This window comes from Molothrus ater, chromosome 3, assembly GCF_012460135.2.
Source record: "Molothrus ater isolate BHLD 08-10-18 breed brown headed cowbird chromosome 3, BPBGC_Mater_1.1, whole genome shotgun sequence".
Lineage (NCBI taxonomy): Eukaryota > Metazoa > Chordata > Aves > Passeriformes > Icteridae > Molothrus > Molothrus ater.
The window spans coordinates 94,696,650-94,722,461 of NC_050480.2; the positions used below are offsets into that span (position 1 = coordinate 94,696,650).

The window sequence follows — 25,812 nt, forward strand, 5'->3', positions numbered from 1 at the left end:
ACAATGGCAGTCTTACTTGAAATTACAGGCTTTTAAAGATGCCGTAAATCTCTTTGAAATGATCTAGAATGGATAGTTCTAACTATTCCAATAACAGTTCATTAAAAAATTTACTCCATTACTTTGAAGGTTACCAGAGAATATCTAAGGTATAAGTAAGATAACAAGTCTAGACATTCTCATGGCATGGTATCATGATCTTGTGGCAAGAGTTGAAGATTCAATCAAGTAGATAAAGATCGTCTCTTCACAGGAACCCTTCCCCCCCACCAGATTTGTCAACTGGGAGAAGCTCCTGTAGAAAGAGATTAATGCCCTAGAGAATAGAGCTACAAGAGCAGTTGATGTCTTTCAAATTCTAATCCTGACAAGAACTACCCTTTGATAAAAATGTAGTTCTGAACAGAACAGACAAAAAGCACACTTAATCTATATTTCTACTGACAAGTTTACTGGATACTAGGTTTCCTCATTCCCTATTGCTAAAAAAAAATGGAACTGAAAAGGAAACTTTTCTAAGATCTTGGGCAAACTACTGTTCCTGTAAATTCTGCTGGTATTGAAGCCAAATACACATAGTTGCACAACAATGACAAATAAATAACTACATCCACATGTTAGAAGTTTTGGACTTTAAAGACAGTTCTTACTCTAACACACACTTGCTGCTATAGACAAGTGTTCTCCAAGAGTTTAGTACAAAGCTCCCACTCCATTTGAGAAAGATACAGTTAGGAAACACAAATTTAGATAAGGATTTGTATGCATTAGAAAGAAGATCTTCAGAAGGAAAACCAAATAAAGAACAAGAACTTGCTGAACCAGAATTAAGGTTGTAAAACCAAGGGATCACACAAAAACATTTGGCATTGTGAAGTAGAACATTCAATATGATTGACACTTGTTCACCTGTTATGTCTTCTACTGAAGGGCTAAGACTTCCAGATGTTGTTACAGCAAAAATATTGGTTTATACTTTTTAAATTTTTCTGAACTTTTAAGGAAACTTTAAAATAAATAGCACAGAGCTGTTTCTTGAAAGCTCAGATGATTACAAAAGATACATGCATTTACTTACATACAGTAAATTACAAGCAAAAAATCTCCTGGCTTAAACTTAAGTTCTTCTACAAAAGGAAAGGAAAAAACCAAAAAAGAACAGGACAACTTACTGCTAAGTCAAGAGTGCCAACATACACAATCATGGGATTTTTCAAGTAGGATTTTGCTAGGCGACGGACACCATCAGGCCAAGTAGCGCTGAACAGGAAGTGAAGAGGAAAACACACACACATGAGAATAGCATGCCAAATCTTCTCCAATTCATTAATTTCATCATATTATTCTTTTCTTTCCTTTCTTATACACCAGTGAAACACATATGCAGTAACAGTATTGAGTTTAACTAATCTTAAATTAATAGTAAACAGCACTTGAGCTTAAAAGGTCATTTTATTGGTTAAAAGTACAGGCAACAATTATGGAACCTTTCTAGTGAAGCCTCAGCTGAGGTTAGTTGTTGAACAATACCCAATAAGCAAGCTTCTAGTCTGTTTTCTTAAACAGCTTAAATGCAAAATACAGGAACCAAAATTATTGTTGGGATATTTGATTGTTAAGTTTCCAAAAGCTGCATAATTTCAAAATTAATCCAGGTACAGACTAGCACAGATACTGATCAGAAAGTCAGGAAATACATTTGGTCCCAGAAGGAGAACTGTAAGTTGGCATTTTAAGTTGATATGCCAAATTCCAGCACTTTGAGGATACTTCCATTTTTTTGGGGATAACTCAACTGTCTTTATATTTGATGTAAAAAAGTCAGAAAAGACAGTACAAACTGAAAAAAAAAATCTGTCAAATGACTCATCAGGACTGACCAGACTGAATTAGAAAGAAAACAAGTAAAAATTTTAATAACTGACACATTTATTTTGAAATGAACATGTTCAATAACCTTATGTTCGAGTCCTGAGCACTATCATGTTTAGATACCTTGTCATAACAGTTTGTCTGTCAGGACGCACATCTATTAGGATCTTCATTATCTGAGGTTCAAATCCCATATCCAGCATTCTGTCAGCCTCATCTAAAACCTGTTCAGAAACAAAGTTATTTATTCTGCCTAGTTCCTCAGATAAGGGTTTGTTTCAACAGGACAATACACAGAAAAAGATTTTAATGGTAACTGTTTTAATTGCAGAATCTTCTCCATAACTTACTGCAAAACCTGTTCAACTTGTATTTTACCTCTTCAATTTCCTTGACACTTTTTCATTCAGTATTATATTTGCAGGCAAAACAAGAAAATTCACAGATCCTTTAAGAGCATTTAAAGTCAATAAAACAAAAAAAACAACTGTTTGTTTTACCAGTAATTAGGTTGATGGCTAAAACTAAGCACAAACTAAAAAAATACAAAACCAAAAAACTCATAACCAATCAAACCCAGAGGGGAGCAACCTGCTCAACACACATAAATTGTTTGCAATTTTAAGGGGAAATCTCATTTCTACCTCACAAGATATCTCATACAGGACCAAAATATCACTTGTCAATTTAGTTCCTCATTACAAGTAGGAAAAAGCCAGAGCATTTCTGGCACACACTAGGACACTGCACAACTCCCAGAGCACAGGCTTGTTTTGTCTGGTAAAAAAGGCCAGAATTGAACAAGAGAGCTGGAGGTCTGAGAACAACTCTTTGGAACTAAAATGTTTTCTAATATACAAGCACACTTGTGAATGTTTTCAGTCTCATACAAAGAAAGAAGACTGACATCTGAGACTCATTTATTTTCTTTGATTTATAGAAACTCTATTTGAAAAGTAAAGTTATATGGATTGTGCTTTTAAGTATCGACAATTTCTAGACACTTGTGTGGAAATACAAGGGACTGATGACAATCTCTTTCTACTGTCCTAATTTTGCTGTTCCATTATTCTCTGACATTTTATTATATTAAAGGGGTTTAGTACATTATTAATGTAAATCTCTGAAATAACAAAAAATTATCAACTGAGAGACAAGACATGAATTCTATTTCTTGGTTTAATTCTCTTTATTTTTAGAGGGCTCATGGAGGTGTCATTGACTACATGAATTCTAATAGAATAGCAAGGCTGAAACATCACTAATTTACATAAAGAGTTGGCTGCTACACCTTTTTCAGCAGTAGAAGTTTTCTTTGCTATTAAGGTCACTTGCTGCAGAGGGAAAAGGAAGCATCTGTGCCTAATTGATGGATCAGGTAGCTGAAATTCACCTTTTTTTTTTTTCTGATAGCTGCTTCATTAAGAAGGCTGTAATATATATCAGGTAGCTATTAGTACTGATTTTTTTCAAATGTGTCACAGCCCCATCCTGGTTTATAATCTAAATGCCCTTCAATGGACATAATCTTAGGTTTCTTGTTATCTTTAAATATACACATATTTTTTTGTTTGTCAATATTGTTCATTTCAGTTCTATTTCTTGGCAAAAAAATTCTTACAAGCCAGTTCTTCCTTTGAAAATGATTTAGTTTCCTCTTTCCTTTCTTTTAAATTAGTAATTGGTAAGTTTAACACCATTTTTTTTTGTATTGAAGAATAAAAGCACTACTGCAATCTACCTTTTACATCCTCCTTCATGATTTATATATATTTTTAATTACACTTTGTCCTAAATGTTTCCCAATTATTCATGCACAATTCCAATTTCCTTCCTTCAGCTTTATCAGCATGAAGTCCAAAGAATTAAGATTACTTCATCAGACTACTGATGAATGAATACTGATTTACACTGAACACAGGCAAAAAAAAGCATATTTTCATATGACATGTATTTTGAACAATCAAAAAGCTGTTTATGACAGAATGTACAACCTTACTGCTGAAAACCAGCAGTCTATCTTGAATAAATGGCTTCCTAAAAATCTGAATCAAGACTTGATCAACTTGATGGTTCTGTCAGGCAAGAAGAGAAATTCTAACCTCAAACTCACCTTGGGTCCAGTACCTAATTAGACATAATTAGCAGAGCTTGGTTTTATGTTGTTATTTTTCTTTCCTGGGGGGTGGTACATTTAGTTGGGTTTTAACAATTGCATCCCAGTATCTGACCTTGGAGGTCCTTTGGGAAATAATTGTATTATATTAGCAAGTAATACTCAGTTTACTTTGAGAACCTTCCTAAGACTCAGTAATATCTTTAAACGAAAACTGTAAATAAAGCTCTTTAATGAAGAGTGTTCTTCATCCAAGATGGAAATGTGTAATCTATTACCACTCTTTTTTTCCTAAAGCAAGGCCACAAGATTAAATTATTTGTTGGCTGAAAACTGACAACGAAGCTCTGGAAAGAGAAAGCATCATACATATTGAAAAGCACAAGAAACAAGGATAAATATACAGCACGATTACAAAAAGATAGAATTTTCAATGTCCAATTTCAATGTCCATGAGGCTATGGTAGCACAGAATTTCCTTAAAGTCTGAGGCATTAAGATCTTAACCACATCACAATATATGGTTCTTGCATTGGTTCTTCTGAAAACATTTAACTGCTAGTGGAGCAACAAAATTGTCTCTCATCCTGCTTCACATCATCATATTTTTCAATTTGATAGTTAATTCTTTTTAGCAATGTCATACTTCAGTATATGCTGCACATACTGAAGCATGCTTTTGGTTCAATACCCATGGAACCAGTGTGTGCCTGTGGTATGGCTATACTTCACCTTGGCAGAAAGATGATCTATGTTCCTATAGTTCTCAGAATGCAGGTTTTCAGGCCTGTTTTCCTCCTGCTCAGTAATTACATGTGAACCTTCTACAGAATGCTACTCTCCTGTAATAAACCTTTTTCCCAAATGGCCAAATTTATAATGATGCTATACCACCACTGGCTTTGCCAGTAAGCTCACAACTATCACTTAGAATTGGAGCTAACTTGTTACAACATGTAAAAGTGAATTTAACTCTCACAGAATAGAATAGTGGGGTGGACAGAGAGCATGGCCAAACTGTCAAACTAGGCAACAATTCACAGACAAGTTAGAAATAAATTGAATATATAGAAGCATTTTACAAACAGCAATAGTCTTACCTGTTCAGCACAAGGAAAAGGCAAAAATGAAATTAAGACATAAGGATTATAATAACGTTTATAAGGCTGTTTTCCCACTGAGATCAAAAGAAAGTCAGTCCCCCCAACATTTAAATATCTGTGTCTGACTCTGCTACCACACAAGTTCTAAAAAAAAAAATTGAGACACTGGTAACCTTTAAAAAGAAAGGGAAAATACAACTTCAGAAAGGCATTTCATCCATTAGTAACTAATATAGACAAAATGAATTTTAGAATGCCATTACTGAAAAAACAATTTAGCATCTTAAAAATGCTTGCTGTGCTAGAAGCCTATTTTTCCTAGGGAATATTTCACATCTGCAATGCAATTATAATAAGTATGAATCATCCCTCCAACTCCAATTTCAGTGTTAAGCTGTATTGTAATTAATACTTTGGAAGTTTAAAGAAAACTCCATTAAAGCTTAAATTCAAACTGAGTCAACCATTTCCCAGCTGGTGCATTACTCATTGCATATCAGTTACTTGCCAAATATGTTATGCTCTTCAAATTTATGAAGTTGTTCATCTGAAGATCATTCAGTCTGCCAGGAGTAGCAATAACAATATCCACACCTTTGGTAACCATGTCTATCTGTCCTTTTCGGTCCCCACCACCATAGACGCAAATACTGTAAAATAAAAGTTTTACAGACGTAGTGTATTAAATTTCAGCTAAAGTCAATCCTTTTCAAATAAATGCCACCATGTTACTTTAAAAGTGTCACCTGGGATTAACAAGTGTGATTGACAGTATTGCAGTAATTAATAAAATTAACACTGAATGACATTCCCTCAGCAATTCAGCAATATTTTTCTGCTGAAACTGCAGTGAAAAAAAATCATGAAAGGAAGATAGCTCATATGTTTTGGGTTGTTCTGAAAATATTTACACAAAAAATAGATGAACATATGAAAGGATGCATGATTTTCCTAAAAGTACCATCAAAAGTGGTATGTTTTGCTGTTGGGGTGACTGTAAGACTTATTCAGAGTGCTACACAAAGTTAACAGAGACCCCTAAAAGCAAGATTCAGAGTACAGTAATGTCTGTTTAATTGCTTAAATGAAGATCTACACTTAGCAGGTTTGTGGATGAAACCCAACCGGGGAAGGAGCTGACACATTCAAGAGAATTAGGCTTTTTCCAGAAGAACAACAAAAAGGCTAGAGAAATGGGCTGATGAAAATACCATAAAGTTTAACAAAAAAAAAGACAGAGATGGAAATACCCCATAACTCAGAGCCAAACAAAACATTACAAAAAGATTTGTGTGGGCTAGAACCCGAACATTATTCAGCAAAATAATCTCTTAGAAAAGAAAGCCAGGTGTGTTCTATGGAGAAGGCAGCAGTAGGAAGCGTAAGAACAATATTGGTCCATTATGGGATGAGGACGGTCACCTCACAAGCAGGGACAAAGACAAGGCAGAGCTGTTGAACACGTTCTTTGCCACAGATGATGCACCAAGGGGATTTCAGTGCCCTGAGCTGGAGAACCACAATGTGAGGATGATCCACTCCCAGCTGAGCTGCAATTATGCAGGATCTGCTGCTCCAGCTGGATTTCTACAGATCTATGGGGCATGATGGGATTTATACAAAAATTCTCAAAGAGCTGGCTGATGTCATTGCAGTCTCTCTCAATGATTTTTGAGCCGTCTTTGGAATCCAGAAAGGTCCCTGATGAAGTTATGAAGAAAATTATTCTGGGAGGTATTGACAAACAGTCTGTAAGACAGTGTAGTCACTGCCCACAGCCAGCACAGATCTATGAGAGTGAAGTTCTGCTTGTCAAGCCTGACTTCCTTTTATGACAATGTAACCCACCAAGATGATCAATGAAGCCAGTTGATGTAACCTATTATGATTTCAATAAAGCACTCGATACTATTTCTAACAGTTTCCTTCTGGACAAAATGTCAAGCACACAGCTGGATAAACACACCATGGGATGGGTCAGCAACTGGCTCACAGGTCAGGCATAAAGGGTTACAGTGAATGGGATGACATCAGCCTGGTGACCTGTCACTAGAAGGCCCCCACAGGGCTCCATCCTTGGCCCTCATAAGATCTTCATCTCGTGGAGGCAGGACTGGAAGAGGTACTAAGCAAGTTCACAGATAATACAAAACTGGGGGGAGCTGCTGGGTCCCTCCAGGGCAGGGAGGTCCTGCAGAGGGACCTTGACAAATCAGAGGGCTGGGCAGCCACCAACCACGTGAAGTTCAATGAGGGAAAGTGCCGGATTCTGCACCTGGCATGGGCAACCCTGGATGTACAGACAGACTGGGGAATGGGATACTGGAAAGCAGTGCCATGGAAAGGGACTTGGTCAATGGCAAGTTGAACATGAGACACAGCAGTGCCCTGGCAGCCAGGAGAGCCAACCCTGTCCTGGGGGCATCAGGCACAGCATCACCAGCTGGGCAAGGGAGGGGATTGTCCTGCTCTGCTTGGCACTGAGGCAGCCTCACCTCGAGTGCCTCACCTCCAGTTCTGGGCAGCACAATGTAAGAAAGACAGTAAACTATTAGAGAGTGTCCAAGGAGGGCAACAAAGATGGTGAAGGGCCTTGAGGGGAAGCTGTGTGAGGAGCAGCTGGGGGCACTGGGTCTGTTCAGCCTGGAGGAGACTGAGGGGAGACCTCACTGCACTTACAGCTTCCTTGTGAGGGGAAGAGGAGGGGCAGGCACTGATCTCTGCTCTGTGGTGACAGTGACAGGATCCAAGGGAATGGCCTAAAGCTGTGTCAGGGAGGTTTAGGTTGGATATTAGAGAAAGGTTCTTCACTCAGCAGGTGGTTGGGCACTGGAACAGGCTCCCAAAGGAAGTGATCACAGCACCAGCCTGACAGAGTTCAAGTGTTTGGACAAGGCTCTCAGGCACAGGGGGTGACTCTTAGTCCTGTGCAGGGCTAAGAGCCAGACTTGATGATCCTTGTCCCTTTCAACTCAGCATATTCTGTGTGATTTTTCTTAGCTGTCAACTCAGAAGGAAAAGAAGCAGAAAAGCTTCACAGACTTTGACCATGAGATTAGTCAAAACAAATTCTGGGAAAAAAAAACTGGGAAAATATAAACTCTGCATTTACTACTATCTCATCCCCTCTTTAAATGCAATTATTGTAGTAGGTATTGGTAGGGGAAAAAAGATATTACTTAACAAGCCAGTGAAAAGCAAGACTACCTTTTAATTCCTTTGTATGCATACTTTGAACACTCTGCCTCTACTTGAAGTGCCAGTTCTCTAGTGGGAGCAAGAACCAACATTCCAGGCCCCCCACGCTGATCTTTGGATCTGCAACAAAGCATATTTAGAATGTTGGTATATAAGGATGGGCAAAGTCCATCATGCTTGACACTGAACATTTTTATACTGTTCTAAACTTCTGTACACTGCTGCTAACAGAATGCTATTTTGTCCATGGTGACAAATTTGCTGCTTATTCCATCAGATTTATAATTTTTTTTTCAATACATGATTTTTATCTTCATTACTAGAAAATCATCTCAGGAGTTGGGTGCAGGAGGAAGTAAGTGCAGGGGGAAGTACGCACAGCTAAACAAATCAGACCTGTGAGCAGTCCTTACATTGGTTGTGAAGTCAAGTGAATGAATCCAGGCATTAAGTATGCTAATGTCTTCCCAGTACCAGTCTGCGCTATACCAATAAGATCAATTCCTTGGAGTATAATTGGCCACGCCTGGGACTAACATAAAACAACAAATACTTAAATGTAGTCTTCATTTTTCTCTGAAGGTTCAGTTAAAGAGTCATCAAAATTGAAGACATACCTGAATTGGTGTAGGCTTCTGAAAACCAACTTTTCTTATATTGGCCATAATATCAGGATAATGCTCAAATACATCTTCAAATTTACAAACAGGATTGGGAATGCAGCGCTTTTCACCTTCTTTCAAGTCATCACAAGTTATATGATTATTTTCTTTCCTATATAAAGTAGTGCAATTGTTTTAAAATCTCATTATCTGAAAAATTAGATCTAATATAAAATACTGTGTTTCTTAACTTTTTTTAAACTCCTTGAACAAAAAAAAAAAAAAAAGCAAGTTCAGGCTCTTGAATGGGTCTGAATTAGTCTTCTATTTTTCTTAAAAGTCCTTCTATAGGAACACTTCTCCCAGAGGTATCAATAACCATTTTTTCTTAAGAACAACTGATTTGAAGTTATATATGGCTATTAACATGAACTGCACTCCTATCAGGCTACAATTATACCTGATTACAAATTTAGTAGGTATGACAAATTTTTAAACCCAAAGACAACCCAGAATTCAGATGAATGGTTTCACCTTAACAGTCAAAATTCTATATTCTGACAAAAATCTCCCCCAGCTGTTTTCAGAGCAGCTACCTGGATACTCTAGAGAACACCAACTGAACGATTTTGGAAAAAGAACATGACCAGTAAGACAAGCCCCCCCCCCAAAAAAAAACCACTGGAACAACAAGCCCCTAAAAGCAGGCAAAACCCAAATCACAACTCATATAAAAGACTATATTAAAAACTGCTGTTCCAAGGTTTCCTCCAATTTAGAGCTCTTAATACGCTGTCCTAGTTTCAGCCAAGGGCAGAGTCAATTTTCTCCCACAGGCAATGAGGGAAGCTTGAAGCCATGCGGGCATGCCTACATTGTTACTCTGTATCACCCAAATTGTCATTGGGGGTGAAGGGGATTTTCACTTTCCAGGAGAAAGGGCGTGAGGTTTCCTGCGGAAGAAAAAGGCAATGACGCTCCATGGTCATTTTGTTCCTTTCTGCAGGAGAGCAAATGGATTGGAGAGGTGAGGTGGTGTGGATGGTCTGACCAGTGGGCTTGGCATCATCAGTTTTTGTTATCTCAGGCTTGGGGAAAAAAACATGGGCATGGACAGTTTCATCCACCATTCTGTCCTTTGTCTCAGGAGCATTGTGGTGCTGGCTGTGGTGGTGTCATGTTGGTTGTACTTCCATGAGCATTTTTGCATGCAATCACCTTTTATACAACGTTTTTATTAGTGTTGTTGCTGTTTTTCTTATCTCATTGATGTTTTCCAGTAAATTCTTATCTCAATCCATAATCTCTGCCTTTTTGTCCCTCTCTTACCAAAGGGAGTCAGGGAAGGGAGTGGCTGCTTAGAGCCTAACTTCGATCTGGTTTTAAACCATGACATCTGCATAAGCATATTGATTTCAGTCCTGTACTCCTCTGAAGATTCCATTCAGTAAAAAGCTTTTCTTCAAGTGGGGTGTAAACTAGGAAAAGAATGAGCAACTCAATTTCCCCTCATGTTTATAGAATTATGTCTTTCAGTTGCTGCCTTTTTTTCCTTAAAGCAAATGGATTATATGAAGTAGAAAAAAATTCCTTTATCACACAAGTTCTCAGTACATACAAGAACAATGTACTGTAATTTTCACTAGCTCTAACAACAACACATCCATATACTTCTAGGGAAAAGGTGAAAGCATCTGGAAACAATTCCATGCTTTGCTCACTGTGGCAAAGTTTCTCTGGCATGCAAAGAAAAAAAGACATCTTGCAAAAAGAAAAGTAATAAAAAGCTAACACTTCAATAATGCTCAGTAACTTCATTAGAACTACTAAAGAGGGCTGTAACTATTACCAAGGCCTGAACCAAACCACTTGAAACAGATGATCTGTTTTCCTTGCAAGGTACTGATATAGGTTGCTGGATCAAAATAAACAGGTGCAGTTAACTGAAGCACGCACACACCAAGATGTGCTTGTAAAAACAAGACAGATAAAAAAGGAAGACAAGAGTAACAAAAGTTGGAATTTGGTTTGAAGATAGTTTTGACTAAAAAAACACAGGGAAAAAATTGCAGCCTAAAGGTATTCAACCTGTGAACAATTCTATTTGGAAGAAAATATGAACATACTGTCTCACGAAAGGCAAAGAAACAGCCAAAAAAGTCAGTGAACCATTATGAAATTTTTCTTTCTGAAATTCAACTAAATCAAACATTTTTAGAGAAGCAGAAAATCCATGAGGTTATTTTTCCAGACAACTAATAATCTCATCTGCCAGTCGTGTCATTCCCAAGAAAGAGTTCTTAAAAAGATCAAGTTGCTACAAGACCCCAGAATTCGAGTCTCTGTCTCAGTATTTCATCTCCCACTTTCTAGTCTCTCTAGTTTAATAGTAATTTTTGCCAAGCAGATGATTCCCTAAAGAAATGATCTTACCGCCACAGTTCCACTTCTTCTTGTGACATAGATGCAGTCCTGGCTGATTCCTTGTAGAAGTTTTTCTCAATTGGAGGCAAGCCTTAAACAATCAGAAAAATCCCACTTGAATCAGCAAGAACTAATACAGAGTCACCGTAAGTCTGCTAAAGCTTAAGATGGAAAGCCCAGGGCCCAGAAAGTGCCTTCAGCCAGAAGACTAGCTGGAAGTGATGGAAAACCATTGCTCATGTAAAAAGATGAAGGCTGAGACAAATACTTCAAAAAAACCCACTCCCCCACATTTAAAGTTCTGAAGTAATATCTACTAACACATACAGTAGTATATTTAACACAACTCCTAGTTTGTTTTTTTTTTTTGGTGGCCACATACAAAACAACACCATTTTCAAAGGGTGACATTCAAAATACCACATGAGTAGCAGGTTTAAGTCTTGGCACAGTAATCAGTATCCTCCATGACCATGTTGAGAAATGCTAACATGGCCAGCTCACTGCAAATACCTCACTAAGTTGGGCTCTGAAACATTCAGTCATCTCAAAGCAAGTATCAGAAACGTTTAAGCATTCCAACAGATTTATCACATAAAGTATAATACAATCAAAATTGTAAAACTAACCTGCCCACTTCATAGATTCATATTTGGCCCTGTTTTCTCGAAGAGAGGCCCAGTTAATTACTGGTTTCTTTGGGTTATTTTCAGGCTTGATAATGTCCAAGGTTCTTCCTGCAGAGTTAGTGACAAAATGCTGCTGTTTGATCGAACAAACCATGGGGAGAAATCTCCCCTCAAAACAAACACTGTTTTCTATTGCAGGCCTCACATATTTTAAATAGACATGAAACATCTATATAAGTGGAAAATTATTTCCCAGATCTCTGCCATGAAACATTGCTAAAATGTGTACAAATTCAGTTTTGATAAAAAAAGGGAAACATTTCAGCATCATTAGCTACTTAAAGGAAGCAGTGACAGGGTATGACATGCTTCTCCTCCAGCTATAAACCAGGTTTCTTGTGCAGCAAGGTTTGGAAAAACTTGTGAAACCAGTAGATGATATGTAGAGAGAAAGCTTTAACAGCTACAAGAGCAAAGCTTAGGCCTAAAGCATCCAACAACACCACAATAAAGTCTCAGTCTAGTTATATTCTATACTTCTTTTTTGATGAGATTAACACATCCTAAGTAAGTGCAGCTTAACCTGAAGATATAAATAGCAACACAGTTGTGTGGAAAACTAGTGGAAAGGCAGGAAACATAGGGATAACACTGTCACAAATCCAAAGGTAGCTTTAAAAATTTCTAGTCTCTTGAAACATACTCATCCACCTTCTGGGACACTTCTAAAAAGGAAACACACAACTACTCCAGTCCTTATTCTAATGCTGGAACATAATTCCTGGATCCCTTCTTCCTCATCAGAGCATCAGATCAACAATTGTGGATGGTGTTTGCCTGTGCAAAAAATTGTTGGGAGCACATACAAGACATACCAATAATATAAGCAGCATCCAAATATACAAAAATGATTTCTACATCCATGTAAAACAGCTACCACAGGAAAGCCCAGTAAAGCCAGGCACGAAGTGCAACACCAAATCTTGAGACATTAACATCCCTTGAAAGTAGTAGGAAGTCAGCATGGCCTGTGCTATGATCAGCACTTCATAGACTATCTTTGCAAAGGTTTACTGAATTGTAATGCTCCACAGATACCAGATTAAAACTTGCACTAGAGCCAATACTGTTATTTTGGAGGAATCAAACTGATAATGCAAGAACCAAGGTGGTATAGTATTCTGCATCCATAAAATTGTTGAAAACACACAAGAACTGGTTTTCATGGAATCCTGGCAGTTTGGTGGGAGGGGGAAACTGTTCATAGTTGAAAAAAAGGAGGATATCTTGGTATTTCTGTTTTAAGAAGATGCCATTGCCCAAGAACAAGGTTTAAGAGGTTTAAGTTAACTTACTTGGCAAAATACTAACAAATAAAAAGACTCCAACAAACCACCAAATATACGGAATACAATCAATAATGTTTTTCCCCCAACCTCACATTTCTTACCTTTCTCTGTCCCACCTCTAACATAGTTTTGTCCAGAACTTGTAATAAGATTGTCAATCAACATCTTGGCTTTGTTTTGCACATCAACGCTGCCAAAAATCTTTACTTCAGATTCATAGGTTCCTCTTGTAACCTATGTTCAAAAACATCACTGAATTTTTTTTCCATACTGCAAAGACAAACATTATACAAGAACATATACTGAAAACAATTTTTGATATTTTTTTTCCCTGAAGTTTAACTTGTTCTATGAAAAGGCCCTTTAATTCCTTTTCTAAGAGAAGGAAATAAATGCAAACGTGAGGAAAAAAAATCAATAATTTTTCCCTATTTTCACATAACATCCAGTTGCACCCTCAATTCCACTTTCTTTACACCAACTCTAAAACAGTGGCATTGTTACAGCTATTGTAACACCCTTAAACTTCCTCCAAATGGTTTACACAGAAACAAAACCAAGTACGTCCCCAAAAGAGCCCATTCCTTGACAACATACAGCACATGGTACCTTTATCCTGGAACCTGAAGAATCCTCAAGTTCTTTAATTTTAGTTCCACCCCTACCTGTTATAAAGATACACAGCAGGTATTACAGAGATTTAGGACAAACTGCCCAAACCCACACATTAATTGCACGCATTTTGTTTGTGACCAAACCCTGAGACTTTCATATGAGTGCGTGTACCTACAAATAAAAGCACTTGTGACACCAAACTGTTGGAGACTGTAGGTAACTTCTGTCAATTAAACAAATGTAAGGTGTGTGTGTAGGGGAATGCCCTTCAGTAGAAGAGATGGAGGAGTAAAACTATATCAAGAGATTGTCACCCTTCCTCCATGTGACTAGAGGGGCTTCAGAACACTTGCACACTGCTGGCCTTAAGAAACAGACATAAACTCAATCACTTTAGGGCGGACAAGTTTCCCTGGCGAGTGGCAGACTCTGCAAAAGCAGCCTGCCGTGCCCAGGTGGAGAGAGCCGCACGGGAACTGCGAGGGGCCCGTCCGCGGCCAGGCTGACGGAAGGCAGGGATGCACTCCCTCAGGGCACTGGGGGGGGACCGGCTCCTCCCCACCCGCTTACCCCAGCGGGTCAAGCACCCGGCCCGGGGGTGCACCGGCATTACCTATGAGAGCCCCGACCATGGCACTATCCACGTGGAAGGAGAGCGGCGCCGCAGAGTCCCGAGCCTGGCCGGCCGCAGCTCGGGGTGGCCGCGGCCGCGCCGCCCGCCTCGGGCCGCCGGAGCCTTCAGCGCCTCGCGGCTCCCACCCTTCCCCTCCAGGATTTCCCGTGCCCTTCCCCCGTCGCCCGCCGCTCTCCACGGAGGCGCGGCCCCACGAAGGGGTGCTGGGCGACCAGCACAGCGGCCCGGCAGCAGCAGCGGCCCGCGGCCAGTCCGGCGCGCCCAGCTCCTCATCGCTGCTCGCGTCCCAGTCCGACATGGCGGCCGCAGCCGGCTCGGCCGCCCATGCGGAGGGACTTGGCGCGTCTCAAGCCCGGGGCGCGCTGATTGGCCGGGGCGGGCCGCTCGCTGAGCTGTGATTGGCTGGCTCCGCAGGGGGGGCGGGGCTCTATGGCTGCCCCTGCTGTGTTTTCGGGGGGTTACGGAATCGATTCGGCTGGAAAAGGCCTCGGGGACTATCGCGTCCAGCCCGTGATCCAGCACGAGCCTGTCAAACACATCGTGGCACTGAGTGTTTGACACCACGCCACGTGCAGTGTTTCCTTAAGCACTTCGAGCATGCTGACTCCCCTGCTCCCAGGGCAGCCTGTTCCAATGCCCACTCACTCTTTCTGCGAAGAACTTCTTCCTAAAGCGCAACCTAAACCGGCCCTGGCACACGTTAGGGCTGTGTCCTTTGTCCTGTGACTGGAGGCCTGGGAGAAGGGGCCGACCCCCACCTGGCAACAGCCTCCTGTCAGGCAGTTATAGAGAGCCATAAGGGCCGCCCTGGGTTCCTTTGCTTCAGGATAAGCAACCCCAGCTCCCTCAGCTGCTCCTCACAGGACTTGTGCTCCACACCCTTCACCAGCCTTGCCCTTCTCTGGGCTCACTCCAGCACCTCAGCGTCTTTCCTGTGGCGAGGGGCTCAGAACTGGAGAGAGGACTTGAGGTGTGGCCTCACCAGTGCTGAGTACTGGAGGGACAATCATTGCCCTGGTCCTGCTGGCCACACTATTGCTGATACTTTCTGATTTTCTCCCTGCTCCTCTGCCAGCACAGGGGGACCCTGGGTTGGGCTTAGCTGAGGAAGAGGAGGAGGCAGCAGAGGCAAGGATAGGGTTGAGAACATGTGGGAAGCCCCCAAAGTCTATAGGGTGGAAGGGAAAGGCAGGCAACCTCAGGGGAGGGAGGGAATGAGGATGGCACTGTGTAATTTTGCCAGGTACCCAGGCTGGTGTCATGCTGATACATTGCAGTCTGATTTTTTAAGCAAAGTCATAATACTTAATCTTAAATGAAGCCTTAATGATGCTTTAATGAAGCTTTTATGTTCAGTATGACTCAATGTACTAAAGCTGATACAGTACTGGAAACAGAATCACAGAATGGCTGAGCTTGAAGGCCTCTGGGGGCCATCTGGTCCAACCCCTCTGCTCAAGCAGGGACACCAAGAGCCAGTTGCCAAGGTGGCCTGTGACTTTCTCCAAGGACAGAGATTCCATAACCTCCCTGGGTAAACTGTGTCAGTGCTTTGTTACCATCACTGTGAAAAAAATAGAGAAAACCAAATAAAAACAAAAAAGAGCTAACATACCACTTCAATTACACAAAAAATATACTAAATGGGTGTTTAAATTTCCTTGTTAGGTAGGGTCCTGAATTCTTATTGCACAGAACTGAACACGGAACATTTATGCATGTGTCTTATGGATACATATCACCACCTGTGCCTACTTGTGGCAATCTGCCAGGTAACCCCACAGGAAAAACTACTCTCTGCTGTCTTCTGAGCCTTCCCTAACAGCTCTGTGCACACAGGAAGCAAGGCTGCCTGCTTTAACACAAGAAGAGAATGAGTACATTTGCTTCTTTTCCTGTCCTGTGTTTATTCTTAGGCAGAGCTTGGTAGTGTTCACATTGGCTGACATGGAAAACCTCCCTTTCTGGCAACCACAGCTTTAAATTTCAGTATCTTAAGGTGATGTTCATCAGAGAGGCTGGGGATCACCTGCACATTGAGATATCTGGGTCCGATCTTGAAGCCTCCACAAAGGCAGTGACTTCAGCACAAGAAGAGGCTCTATGTATTTAGTATTTTACACTCAAATAGTGAAGCTTGTCTTCAGCCAGGCTGTAGGAAGAGCACAGTGGCGAAAGGAGGCGTGTTGCAAACGAGTGGTTCAGGTTTGGTGCAGTGACATTCTACTACAGCAACTTTCACAGTCAAATGCAGAATAAACGGCTTCACCTAGGCCTCAAGTTAAACTGAGATGACAGATGTGCCTTCCATGAGAAATCCTGCTCCCCACACAGGTCCCTGATTGCCAATACTGAATCATTGCCCTTTATCAAACAGGGAAGGCAGCAATAACTTCCAAGCTCATTTTCATAAAGGAGCTGCAACATTATGTGAAAGTAAACTGCTGTAAACAGTTACCAGAAACTGAACATATCAGACTGGTTTCTGCACATTTTATTCTAATAAACTTCCTTTGTAGTGTTTTGGTTCACTTATTAAAGAATTACAAAACTTCAAAAGGAAACCAATGAACAAGCTTAATTGTTTTTTCTTACCTGATATGTGGTCACACCATACAATCTTTTATATAAGGAAAAAACTCAGTAGTCACGGTACTTTTCAAGTCATTTTTATTAACAACAATATGGATTCAACTTTGCCAAGAATTTACAATTAACATTGTAATGTACTGGCTAATGTTGCAGTGTCAGTGGAAGCAGCCATCGTACTTTCTAAGCCTGCTACGAAACTTTCTTTTTGTCTTTCAAAGAAGTCAAAAACGCTTCCAATAGCAGATGACATTGGATATGTCGAATTGTCCTGTGTGTGGCCACAGCTGAGTGAATGGCCACATTTGCATCCAGATGAACGGATAGGAAAATATTAAATATTACATGCTTCCACTGACGTTGCAGGGGACAAATCTTCTTTCAAAAACAAATTAATATTTTTAGACAGTGACAGCACATTGTGTGATGTTGTAATCCATTTGAATAAAGTCAATTAACACACTTGAAAAAAAATGTGAAGCAGAAATACCTGGGACAAATTCTTTTCCGTATTTCATTCAAACCCAGTGAATCCAAAAGGATTGCATGACATATAAGTCAGGATAAAAGTTGGCCCAGAGAGGCAAGTTCCTTTCTGGTACAGGTTGTTCAGTTCCTGTAAGGTCAATGTAACTGAGTCTGATTATCCCAATGGAGGCTGAGCTTCACCCAGCTGGGCAGTGAATTCATTGAAGTCAGTGAAGCCATCCAAGGATGAATTTAGCCTCGGGTGTTTAAACCCTTTTTTCCTCCATTCCTTTGCTGTTATATTTTCTTTTCCTGCTTATTCCTACTTTCTGAATATTCTGATTTTCTCTGTGCTTTTAAAAAATGTCACTTCTCTCCTTCCATTTTTATATCAGTACTTTGTGCGTTATTTTTTATATAGTCAATGTGACAAGGGTAAAGTCAGCTAAGTATTAGTTTCCTCAGGAAATAACTGGAATATTACCATTTTCACTTCAAACAGATGCCCAACAAAATCAGGATTTGAATCTGAGTTCCCAATTCAAGAAAAATTCTTGAATTTCATAGAATGAATGAATTCCATAGAATTTTTGCTTGAGTAAGGATTGCAGGTCCCAATCCAGAAATACTACTGTACATCAGATGTTCTACTCTACATCAGCAATTCAGCATGATTTGACTTATCACAGAAAAGCAGGTGAATTACTCATCACCATACTACAATGAGAGCAGTCACTCTAAGTAGGAGTGTCTCAAAAACATATGGAACAACTGTGGGCACTGTAAATAAAAGTGTATGATCTTTGCAATCTTGAACCCTAGGCTAAAACATCATATTCATTTTTAAATAAAAAGTATAGATCATATAAGCCAGGAGCAAATACAAATTTTTGAACAAATAATAGTCATTGAAACCATTCTTTTAACTCTCTCTTCATTCAGGTAGAAGAACATGCTGACCAGAAAACAGTTACTTAGATAAGGCTTAAGTCCTGAAGCTCTTACTTAATTTCAACTTCTCTCTTCAAATAATTCTTGAGTGGATTGTTAATCAGAAAAAAAATTAAAAATAAAATTCTTTGTCCGGACTCATGAACAATTCTTATTAGTTGTCATGAGCTAGACTTAAATAAGGAGTTCAGGACAAGAGAAGCCAGATAGGCCCTTCTTTTGTGAAACCAATGAATGACAGTAAGTCATGACACTGTCTTTTAAAGAGAGAGCGTAGAAACTTCTCATGAGGAAATATGAGTAAAGCTTATAAAAGTCCAAACAAACAATTCTTCCTCTTTAAAATCTCATATATTCACTACTCTTTCTATTTTCTATCAATATAATGTTAAAAAACCCTATATGATAAGACTTGCATCTACAAAAATAATAATGGTGAGCATAAAAGAAAAAAAATTAGAATTTTAAACCTTAATTTGAAAAGATACGATCTTCTGGGTTTATCAGTACTTTGTAAAGACATTAATATTTTCATACATAATTTATAGAACTCATTCTTTTGTGCACAAAACTGTATTAAATAAATTAACTTAAAGTTAGAAGGACTCAAGCATCTCATTTAAGGCAAAAATACCAAGTTTCTGTGAGATAAATTATCAGCAAACCCCAAGGCCCTGTTTCTGTGCAGAGTCGGGACAGGCAGGGCCATTGCTCAGTTCTCCCATTGGCGCCTTCCGGCCGCAATGGGGGTGCAACCACCTGCTCCTGCAGATGAAGGTGGAAGAGTGGTGTCCAATTCATGATGCCTTGGATTTTCGGTCTCGTCAAGGAGGGGAAGGGAGTTTCACTATGGACACACAGCTGCTATGTGCCCAACCGCTTGCTCCTTAACTGAACCTGACAGCACATTGATGCTTCTTAGGTCAGCAGGAGGCTTCACATGAAAGGCAAGAAAGGCACCATGAACAGGAAAAAGGAAAAAGTAGCCTAAAAAACTATTATAATCTTAAAATTTTCAATACTTTAAACTTACATATCTGTCTGGATAAACTGCAGACATTCAAATAAGTTAACAGTTAAGTGAACTGAGATGTGGAAAAAAATGTATTTATCCTCACAAAATTGCTGTTGTAATCAGGCTTCGGTATGGTCAGATTGCACATAAAGGAAAACAGGAAAGGCTGAATGTGGTGAACTATATGGCAAATCAGCGGTGAGGAAATTGTGCTTCAAGGTGTCTTTCAGGATTTAACAACTGAAGTTTGCTCCGGCATAAGCCATGGAACACAGTGTACCATCCATGGACCCCGTATAATGACACAATATATACACTCTACAGTTTGCACGTACTTTCACATAATAAAGTTCTCATGTAACATCCAGGAATACTTCTGTAAAGCAAATGGAAGCATAAGTTACAATGGTTTCATAGTAAACAGATCAGCTCCTTCACAATACAATCTACAGCATTTAGCCACAGTTAAGACTGGAGTGATGTTTTTGATGTACATAGCGAGTTCCCAGCGGGTCTGGGCCTTGAGAAAACACTGCCCTGAGTGAGCTGGCACTGGCACACCCGTACATTCGATATTCCTGCTGCTAGAGGGAAGCTGAGCCCAAGCTGGGTTGTCTACAAGCCTGTGGTGCAGGTGGGGTGACAATCTGGCAGGAGGCAACACACAGAAACCTCATTCAGCTGGGAAGAGTGAAAGCCCATTTAGGTTCTGCAAAGGGTTCTCCCAGTGACAAAGCCTTGCTGGGGATGTGCAGGCAGGCACTAACACTGCTCCTGCACCTCTGCAGAAATGACGTGTAGGCTAGAGTAAGAAAAGAAAAGAGGATGTATCAAGCAGGAATGCTCAGTCTGATGCTCAGGCTTTGAATTTGAAAATTTGGGTTTTAGCAGGAAGGAGTCAGTGAGTCTGTGTTGTTGGAAAGTTTACAAGAAATTACTGTAGTTGGGACATAGTGTTGAGCTAAGAGTGGGACCATTTTCCCTCTCTCCTCTTCCCCTTTTATTAAAAAAGCAACAAGCCCTTGCCTGTGTAGCTTTTTTTTTTTTTTAATAACACTTAGTATCTGTGAGAAAAAAACCAAACATGTAACTTTTTCCTTCTTTACCTTTCTTGTTTTATTTTCTGGGATGATTTCCCTTCCTGCCCATCTCAATCCACATTATTATTTATTTATTTTCCCATTGATTGTGTTGTCTTTATCCCTTCTATCCTCCTTAGTTTTACTCTGTATTTCAGTTCCTCATTTTCCCTTCTTGTCCAGCCTTATGAAAGTGCTGTTGTAGTATCAGGTTGGGACTGCAAGGAAAATTGCCAAAATTTTCACAAGAAGAAATATTGCTTCTACAATAAAGGCAGCACCTGCTTCCTTCCCTCACCTACTGCTGCCAAAATGGTTCAGATTCACAAGTCAGCTTCTCAATGAGACTAGAAGAAGGAGAGATTCCCTTGAATTTTCAGTGCAGTCACCCACGTTATCCACTTCTGAGGCCAGACCCAATCCTTAAAATATAAACTTTTTGTAACAAAATAGTTCTTGTTATAAAGAACAATGTGACAGTGGTGTGTCAGGTACTTCTGCCACAGCACTGGACAGGTATTAACATACTGCTCTTCAGAGCTAAAAATAACTGATTACTGATAAGTTAATGTGTGTATCTTGCGACTGTCAGCCATTTCTAACCCCATGTTACTCATTTCCTTGGTACCTTGCTAGCAGCTGTAGATAATCTTTTTGTTGTAAACATAAACTATCATCTAAATCAGGACATTATATATATATATAATCAGTTCAGAAGCAAAGTGCTTTAAACCTTAAGATTTTTTACTTCTGCCCCATAGAAACAGCACAAGGTCTAAATGCTCAATTTTTTGTTTTTTGATACATCCTGCAGCATTAGCTTTGTAGGCAACTCATTGTTTAAACCTACTGTACTACATGAAAGGCTGCTGTACTGTAGGTGTAAATTTGGATGTTAGCCATTGCTTAGACATGCTTTTTCATGCAACTAGGAAATATGGGCTCATTCAACTGCTTTGCAGATTCATCCTGATTTTTGTGATTTTATCTTATTAAAAAGGCTTTCAAAACAGTTCATGCTATGATATGTATGACTAGAGGAATGACCAGCCAATGGAGAAAGCCAGAAGTTATTTAAGTTTGACATGGAGCAGATTGAGTGCTTCTGTACCATCCCCTGGCTTGCAGATGTTTTGAGATGATCTTGATATTCCAGTCCTTAGAGAGTCAGCAGAGAGAGTTGTTTCCACTAACGGGCGTGAGATGGCTTCAGTAGTCTCTGTCCCTGCCTCTGTCTCCAACTCTTCATCCGTTATAAATAATTTTGACTCCCTCCATTTGGAGTATACATCTTGGCTACCTCTGGAACCACTGGAGTCACTGCCAGCAATCTGTATATTCAGTTCTTCTGTTGACTGTATAAGGTTTTGTACAGATAAAGATTTTCCTAAATCCATTTGCACTACAGGTTTAACTGAGAGCAAAGGTTCCCCTTCTGTATCCAGACTTTTTCTCCATGTGAGATCCTTTGTCACACTAGGCTGTGCAACTTGTCCATTATCCTTTGATGCAACAAGGCAAGCGGTGACATTAGAAATATTTTCCTGTGTGGTTACAGGAATAATATGAATGGGCTCAGGCCTATTGATATGCTTCATCGATGAGAAGGGTGGTATTTGTAATGTTGTCGGAGTTGCTGGCTTAGTTGTCTGGTTTATTTGGTTTGATGTGTTATTTACCGTTGCAGGTCCATCATTTGGCACTTGTGTTGCTTGACTATGCATAGCTGGACTAAAAGCATAGTAAGCCTGAGTGCTGAATTCATTTGGTGTCAGTATAAGCTGTAGGCCACGAGGCAGATTGGCACTAGCTGATCTGGATACACATCCACTAAGTTGTGCAGAATTAGACAAATCTTTGCTGTCTGATGGACTCTGATAATCAGAAGTCTGCTCACACTCGAAAGCTGGCATTTGAAATGAAGCCAAGGTGAGTGCAGATGCAGATCCTTTTCGCAAAACTTGTTGATAAATATCTAATAGACAGTCCAGTTTTGATTCAATGGATTGTACCTATACAAGAGGAAAGGTCAACATTAGTGCCAAATACTAATTAAAAATATCTGGAATGCAAGCAAAGGGAAAATGTAACTGCTGAAGAGAAAAATGGAAGTAGCTTGATGTACACTATTGATCCTTGAAAAAGAATGTCAGAAGCCATGTACATTTTTCATAAGCAAGCTGAGAAAAGGGGAGAAGAGGTTAAGGTAATAAGATGCCTATAATTTTTATTTCAACGTGTAAATGAAGCAGATAATAGAAAAAAAATTAATGTTTAGCTTTTGAAACTGGCAATAAAACACAGACAAGGCATGAGCAATAAAGCAAGATGAAGTAACACAGATAATCACTCTACCTGTTTCTCCACTTTGACTACCCGCCCTAACATACTGACATCATCAGTTGTCTCATGCTCTGCAGGATTCTTCTCTCTGCTTCTTTTATCTGCTGTGATTTGTCCTTTCCCAAGAATTTGGTCCACGCTGTAAGAGAAACCAAAAGCTGTTGCCATTCCTAGAACTGGCATAAATGTGGAAGTGTTTGCTACATTTATATGTTAAAAATAAAAATCACAGTACTTCAGGAAAGCACTCAAAGAAGAAGATAAACAATTTTATTAATTAAGGGAAATGAAGAAAAAAAAAAAGGAATGATTTTTCAACATATTAGACTGCTTTTTTTTTTGTTGGCACTAACCAGGAGCCAGAACTTAGCCATCATCTGGGAAAGCCAAGACTAGACTTGCTGAAAGGGGGAAAGAAGAGGTGGCCTCTCTTAGCGGCTTGATGTTATGGAGAAACAAACATACCAGTGCCACTCCCAGGTCTCCCATCCTAACAACAACATCCACTCCTGGGAGACTTGTCAGTTTGAAGCAGGAATGCCTAACCTTCTCTGATAATGATAAATATGATGTAATGTTGTTTGGTTTGGTTTTTTAATTACTGTTGCTGGGAATCTCTAACATAAAACCTACATAAATACTACATTACCAGTAGTTCTCGATTTCTTTAATGTGAAAAGAAGAAGTATGGGATGGGAAAGAGGCAGTTCTCAATGTCTTCCTCAGCCTTTTGACTAAAGTCCTTGTTTACAAATGGACTTTACAGATAAAGGACTACCTTTTCTATTCTTCAGACTTCCATTTTCTGAGATAAATTTGGATACATGTGGTTTTTTTTGGTTTTGCCCACAATACAATTTCTGGCTCAGCTGTGTTCACAGAAAGAGAGGCTGTGTAACACAGAAATGTTAAACATTGCCAATATACTTTATGCAGTGAATGACATGAGATGCTTATGCAGAGTGTAACTAATTCTTTCCTTACCGTGACTGAAGACTCTTAATCCTGCATAGCATGTCTAGATGACCTGCTGAATACTGTTCAATGACATCTTTGACATCATATGGGCGAAGCGTTTCCTTAAACTTTCTCTTTGCAACATGAAACTTCATAATTCTGTGGGGGAAAAGCATTTTATAGGTTAATGTTCAACAGTTCTGGAACCATAGGTTTATTTCACTGACAAAATTTGATAGCTCATTTTTAAATGGAAGGTATTTTCAATGCAGCTCGTGCAGGTAAACTTTCACTTTTTTTTTTTTTAAGTACAAATGAACTGTAGCTATGTCTTTGAATTCTTTGAGAGATCAGGTAACACTGTTTTAAAGACTTCAGAGCAGGTTTAGTGTATGTATATGTACCTGTTTGACTTTTTTTATGCTAGGTGCTTGATATGAAAGATATGCCTGACTTAAACCTGGGATTAGTTTCTCTGACTTTAGTGAGATATCATGTCAGCTACATTTGTGCATAAGATACTTCTGTTCTTGTTACAGGAAAGATTTCTTTAGTGAATAGATTACAGTATTCTTGTTCTGGTGTTCATTTTAAGTTCCTTGCTCTCCTCTTTGTGGGAAGAAAAAAAGCACCCTATTAAGTTTTCATCAGTTTTTATTTTTTAGTTAATGTTCAGGCCTAAATATTTATTTTCAACTTATTTAGCTGACTTAAGATCAAATTTTGCAAGCTGAAGAGAAGTTTTCATGTTTGTTCCCTACTGGAATATATAGGAATTATTGCTTAATTAGCATTCATGATTTTTTCCTTGAACTTTACTGCAGAATAGTAAGCTTTCAGGTAACAGTAAATATGCAAAATTGATGAATGGCATACATGTTTTTATGTGAGTCTTGCACAAGTTTCTGTGATATGTGACATGACCATGTGATGTCCCCTGAGTAGCTCTTCTTAGAATAGAAAGCTTGATATAAAATCGCAAATTTTAAACAGTAAAAATGACAAATTTGGAAAGTAAATGACAGTGAGATGATTTTCCCAGTCAGTTAGTAGAACATGAAATTTTCCTTGGTTTACATAGGAATTAGAAGAGGAGACAAGGGATCAGATGTATTAGCCATGCTGGCCTGTTCTGCTTATGAATTCCTATTAGGGCCAGACTGCTGATAGTTGCTATCTATTGCAATTGAAAAAGCAGAGGCTGTAAATTGGTATTGTATCCCAAATGCCAATATTCATGATAGTATATTCCCTCTGGGTTTATTATGATATGTATTTAGCAGCTGTAAGACAACAAATTATAATAAAACTCAAAACATGGTTCTCACTTTCTGATAAAAATTGATTATTAATGTTTTAGTGGAATTTAGAAAAGTCATTCTTCATATAAATAGGACAGATATTATGATAATAGGTATGTAGAGTTGTACTGATAGTATATAGTGATCCTCTACTGACTTTTCTATCATACATAAATATTCTTACAGGTAATGTCAGCCTTTTCTCACAGTACTTAGCTTGTTGGTATTTTCCATTCTGGTGACTTTCAGGTAAAAATGAGATTGTTTGTCACTGGAATAGAACTTGAACTATGATTCTGATTATAGTAATTAAAAGTGGAAAAGGCCTGTTAGGAGCAGTCCATCAACTTGACACTTCAGGACTGATCTCCATACACTTTCAAATATATTGGATCATGGGCTTTTCTCTTTTGCATTACCAGCTGGTTCTACAGACCAATGGCTTTTGGGATCTTTTGTAATCTGAAAGCCTGTGAAGCAGTTATGAATCTGGGATGCAGATTTTTTTTCTTTTTTTGGTTTAGTTGTCAAATTATGCCAAGATGTTGGTTTGTAGGACCATGACAA

At 39.2% G+C, this 25,812-nt stretch overlaps 2 protein-coding genes across 5 annotated transcripts in view; both read right to left on the minus strand.

Moving 5' to 3' along the window:
- Positions 1-14,840, minus strand: part of DDX43 (DEAD-box helicase 43) — a 22,112-nt gene extending 7,272 nt beyond the window's left edge. Inside the window, exons 1-11 of the mRNA XM_054514461.1 lie at positions 14,522-14,840; positions 13,903-13,958; positions 13,395-13,527; positions 11,945-12,052; positions 11,325-11,406; positions 8,907-9,063; positions 8,703-8,821; positions 8,299-8,409; positions 5,600-5,741; positions 1,996-2,096; positions 1,173-1,260 (exon numbers count right to left, since the gene is read on the minus strand). Coding sequence (XP_054370436.1) covers positions 1,173-1,260; positions 1,996-2,096; positions 5,600-5,741; positions 8,299-8,409; positions 8,703-8,821; positions 8,907-9,063; positions 11,325-11,406; positions 11,945-12,052; positions 13,395-13,527; positions 13,903-13,958; positions 14,522-14,840 — 1,416 coding nt within the window. The remainder of the gene's footprint in view (positions 1-1,172; positions 1,261-1,995; positions 2,097-5,599; positions 5,742-8,298; positions 8,410-8,702; positions 8,822-8,906; positions 9,064-11,324; positions 11,407-11,944; positions 12,053-13,394; positions 13,528-13,902; positions 13,959-14,521) is intronic.
- A 2,355-nt stretch (positions 14,841-17,195) lies between these two features.
- KCNQ5 (potassium voltage-gated channel subfamily Q member 5) overlaps positions 17,196-25,812 on the minus strand; it is a 282,113-nt gene continuing 273,496 nt past the window's right edge. For all 4 annotated transcript variants that reach the window (XM_036380245.1, XM_036380244.2, XM_036380243.1 and 1 more), the window contains 3 exons: positions 23,972-24,103; positions 23,000-23,126; positions 17,196-22,656 (listed from right to left, as the gene is read on the minus strand). In XM_036380245.1, the coding sequence (XP_036236138.1) occupies positions 21,715-22,656; positions 23,000-23,126; positions 23,972-24,103 (1,201 nt within the window). In that variant the 3' untranslated portion in view covers positions 17,196-21,714. The remainder of the gene's footprint in view (positions 22,657-22,999; positions 23,127-23,971; positions 24,104-25,812) is intronic.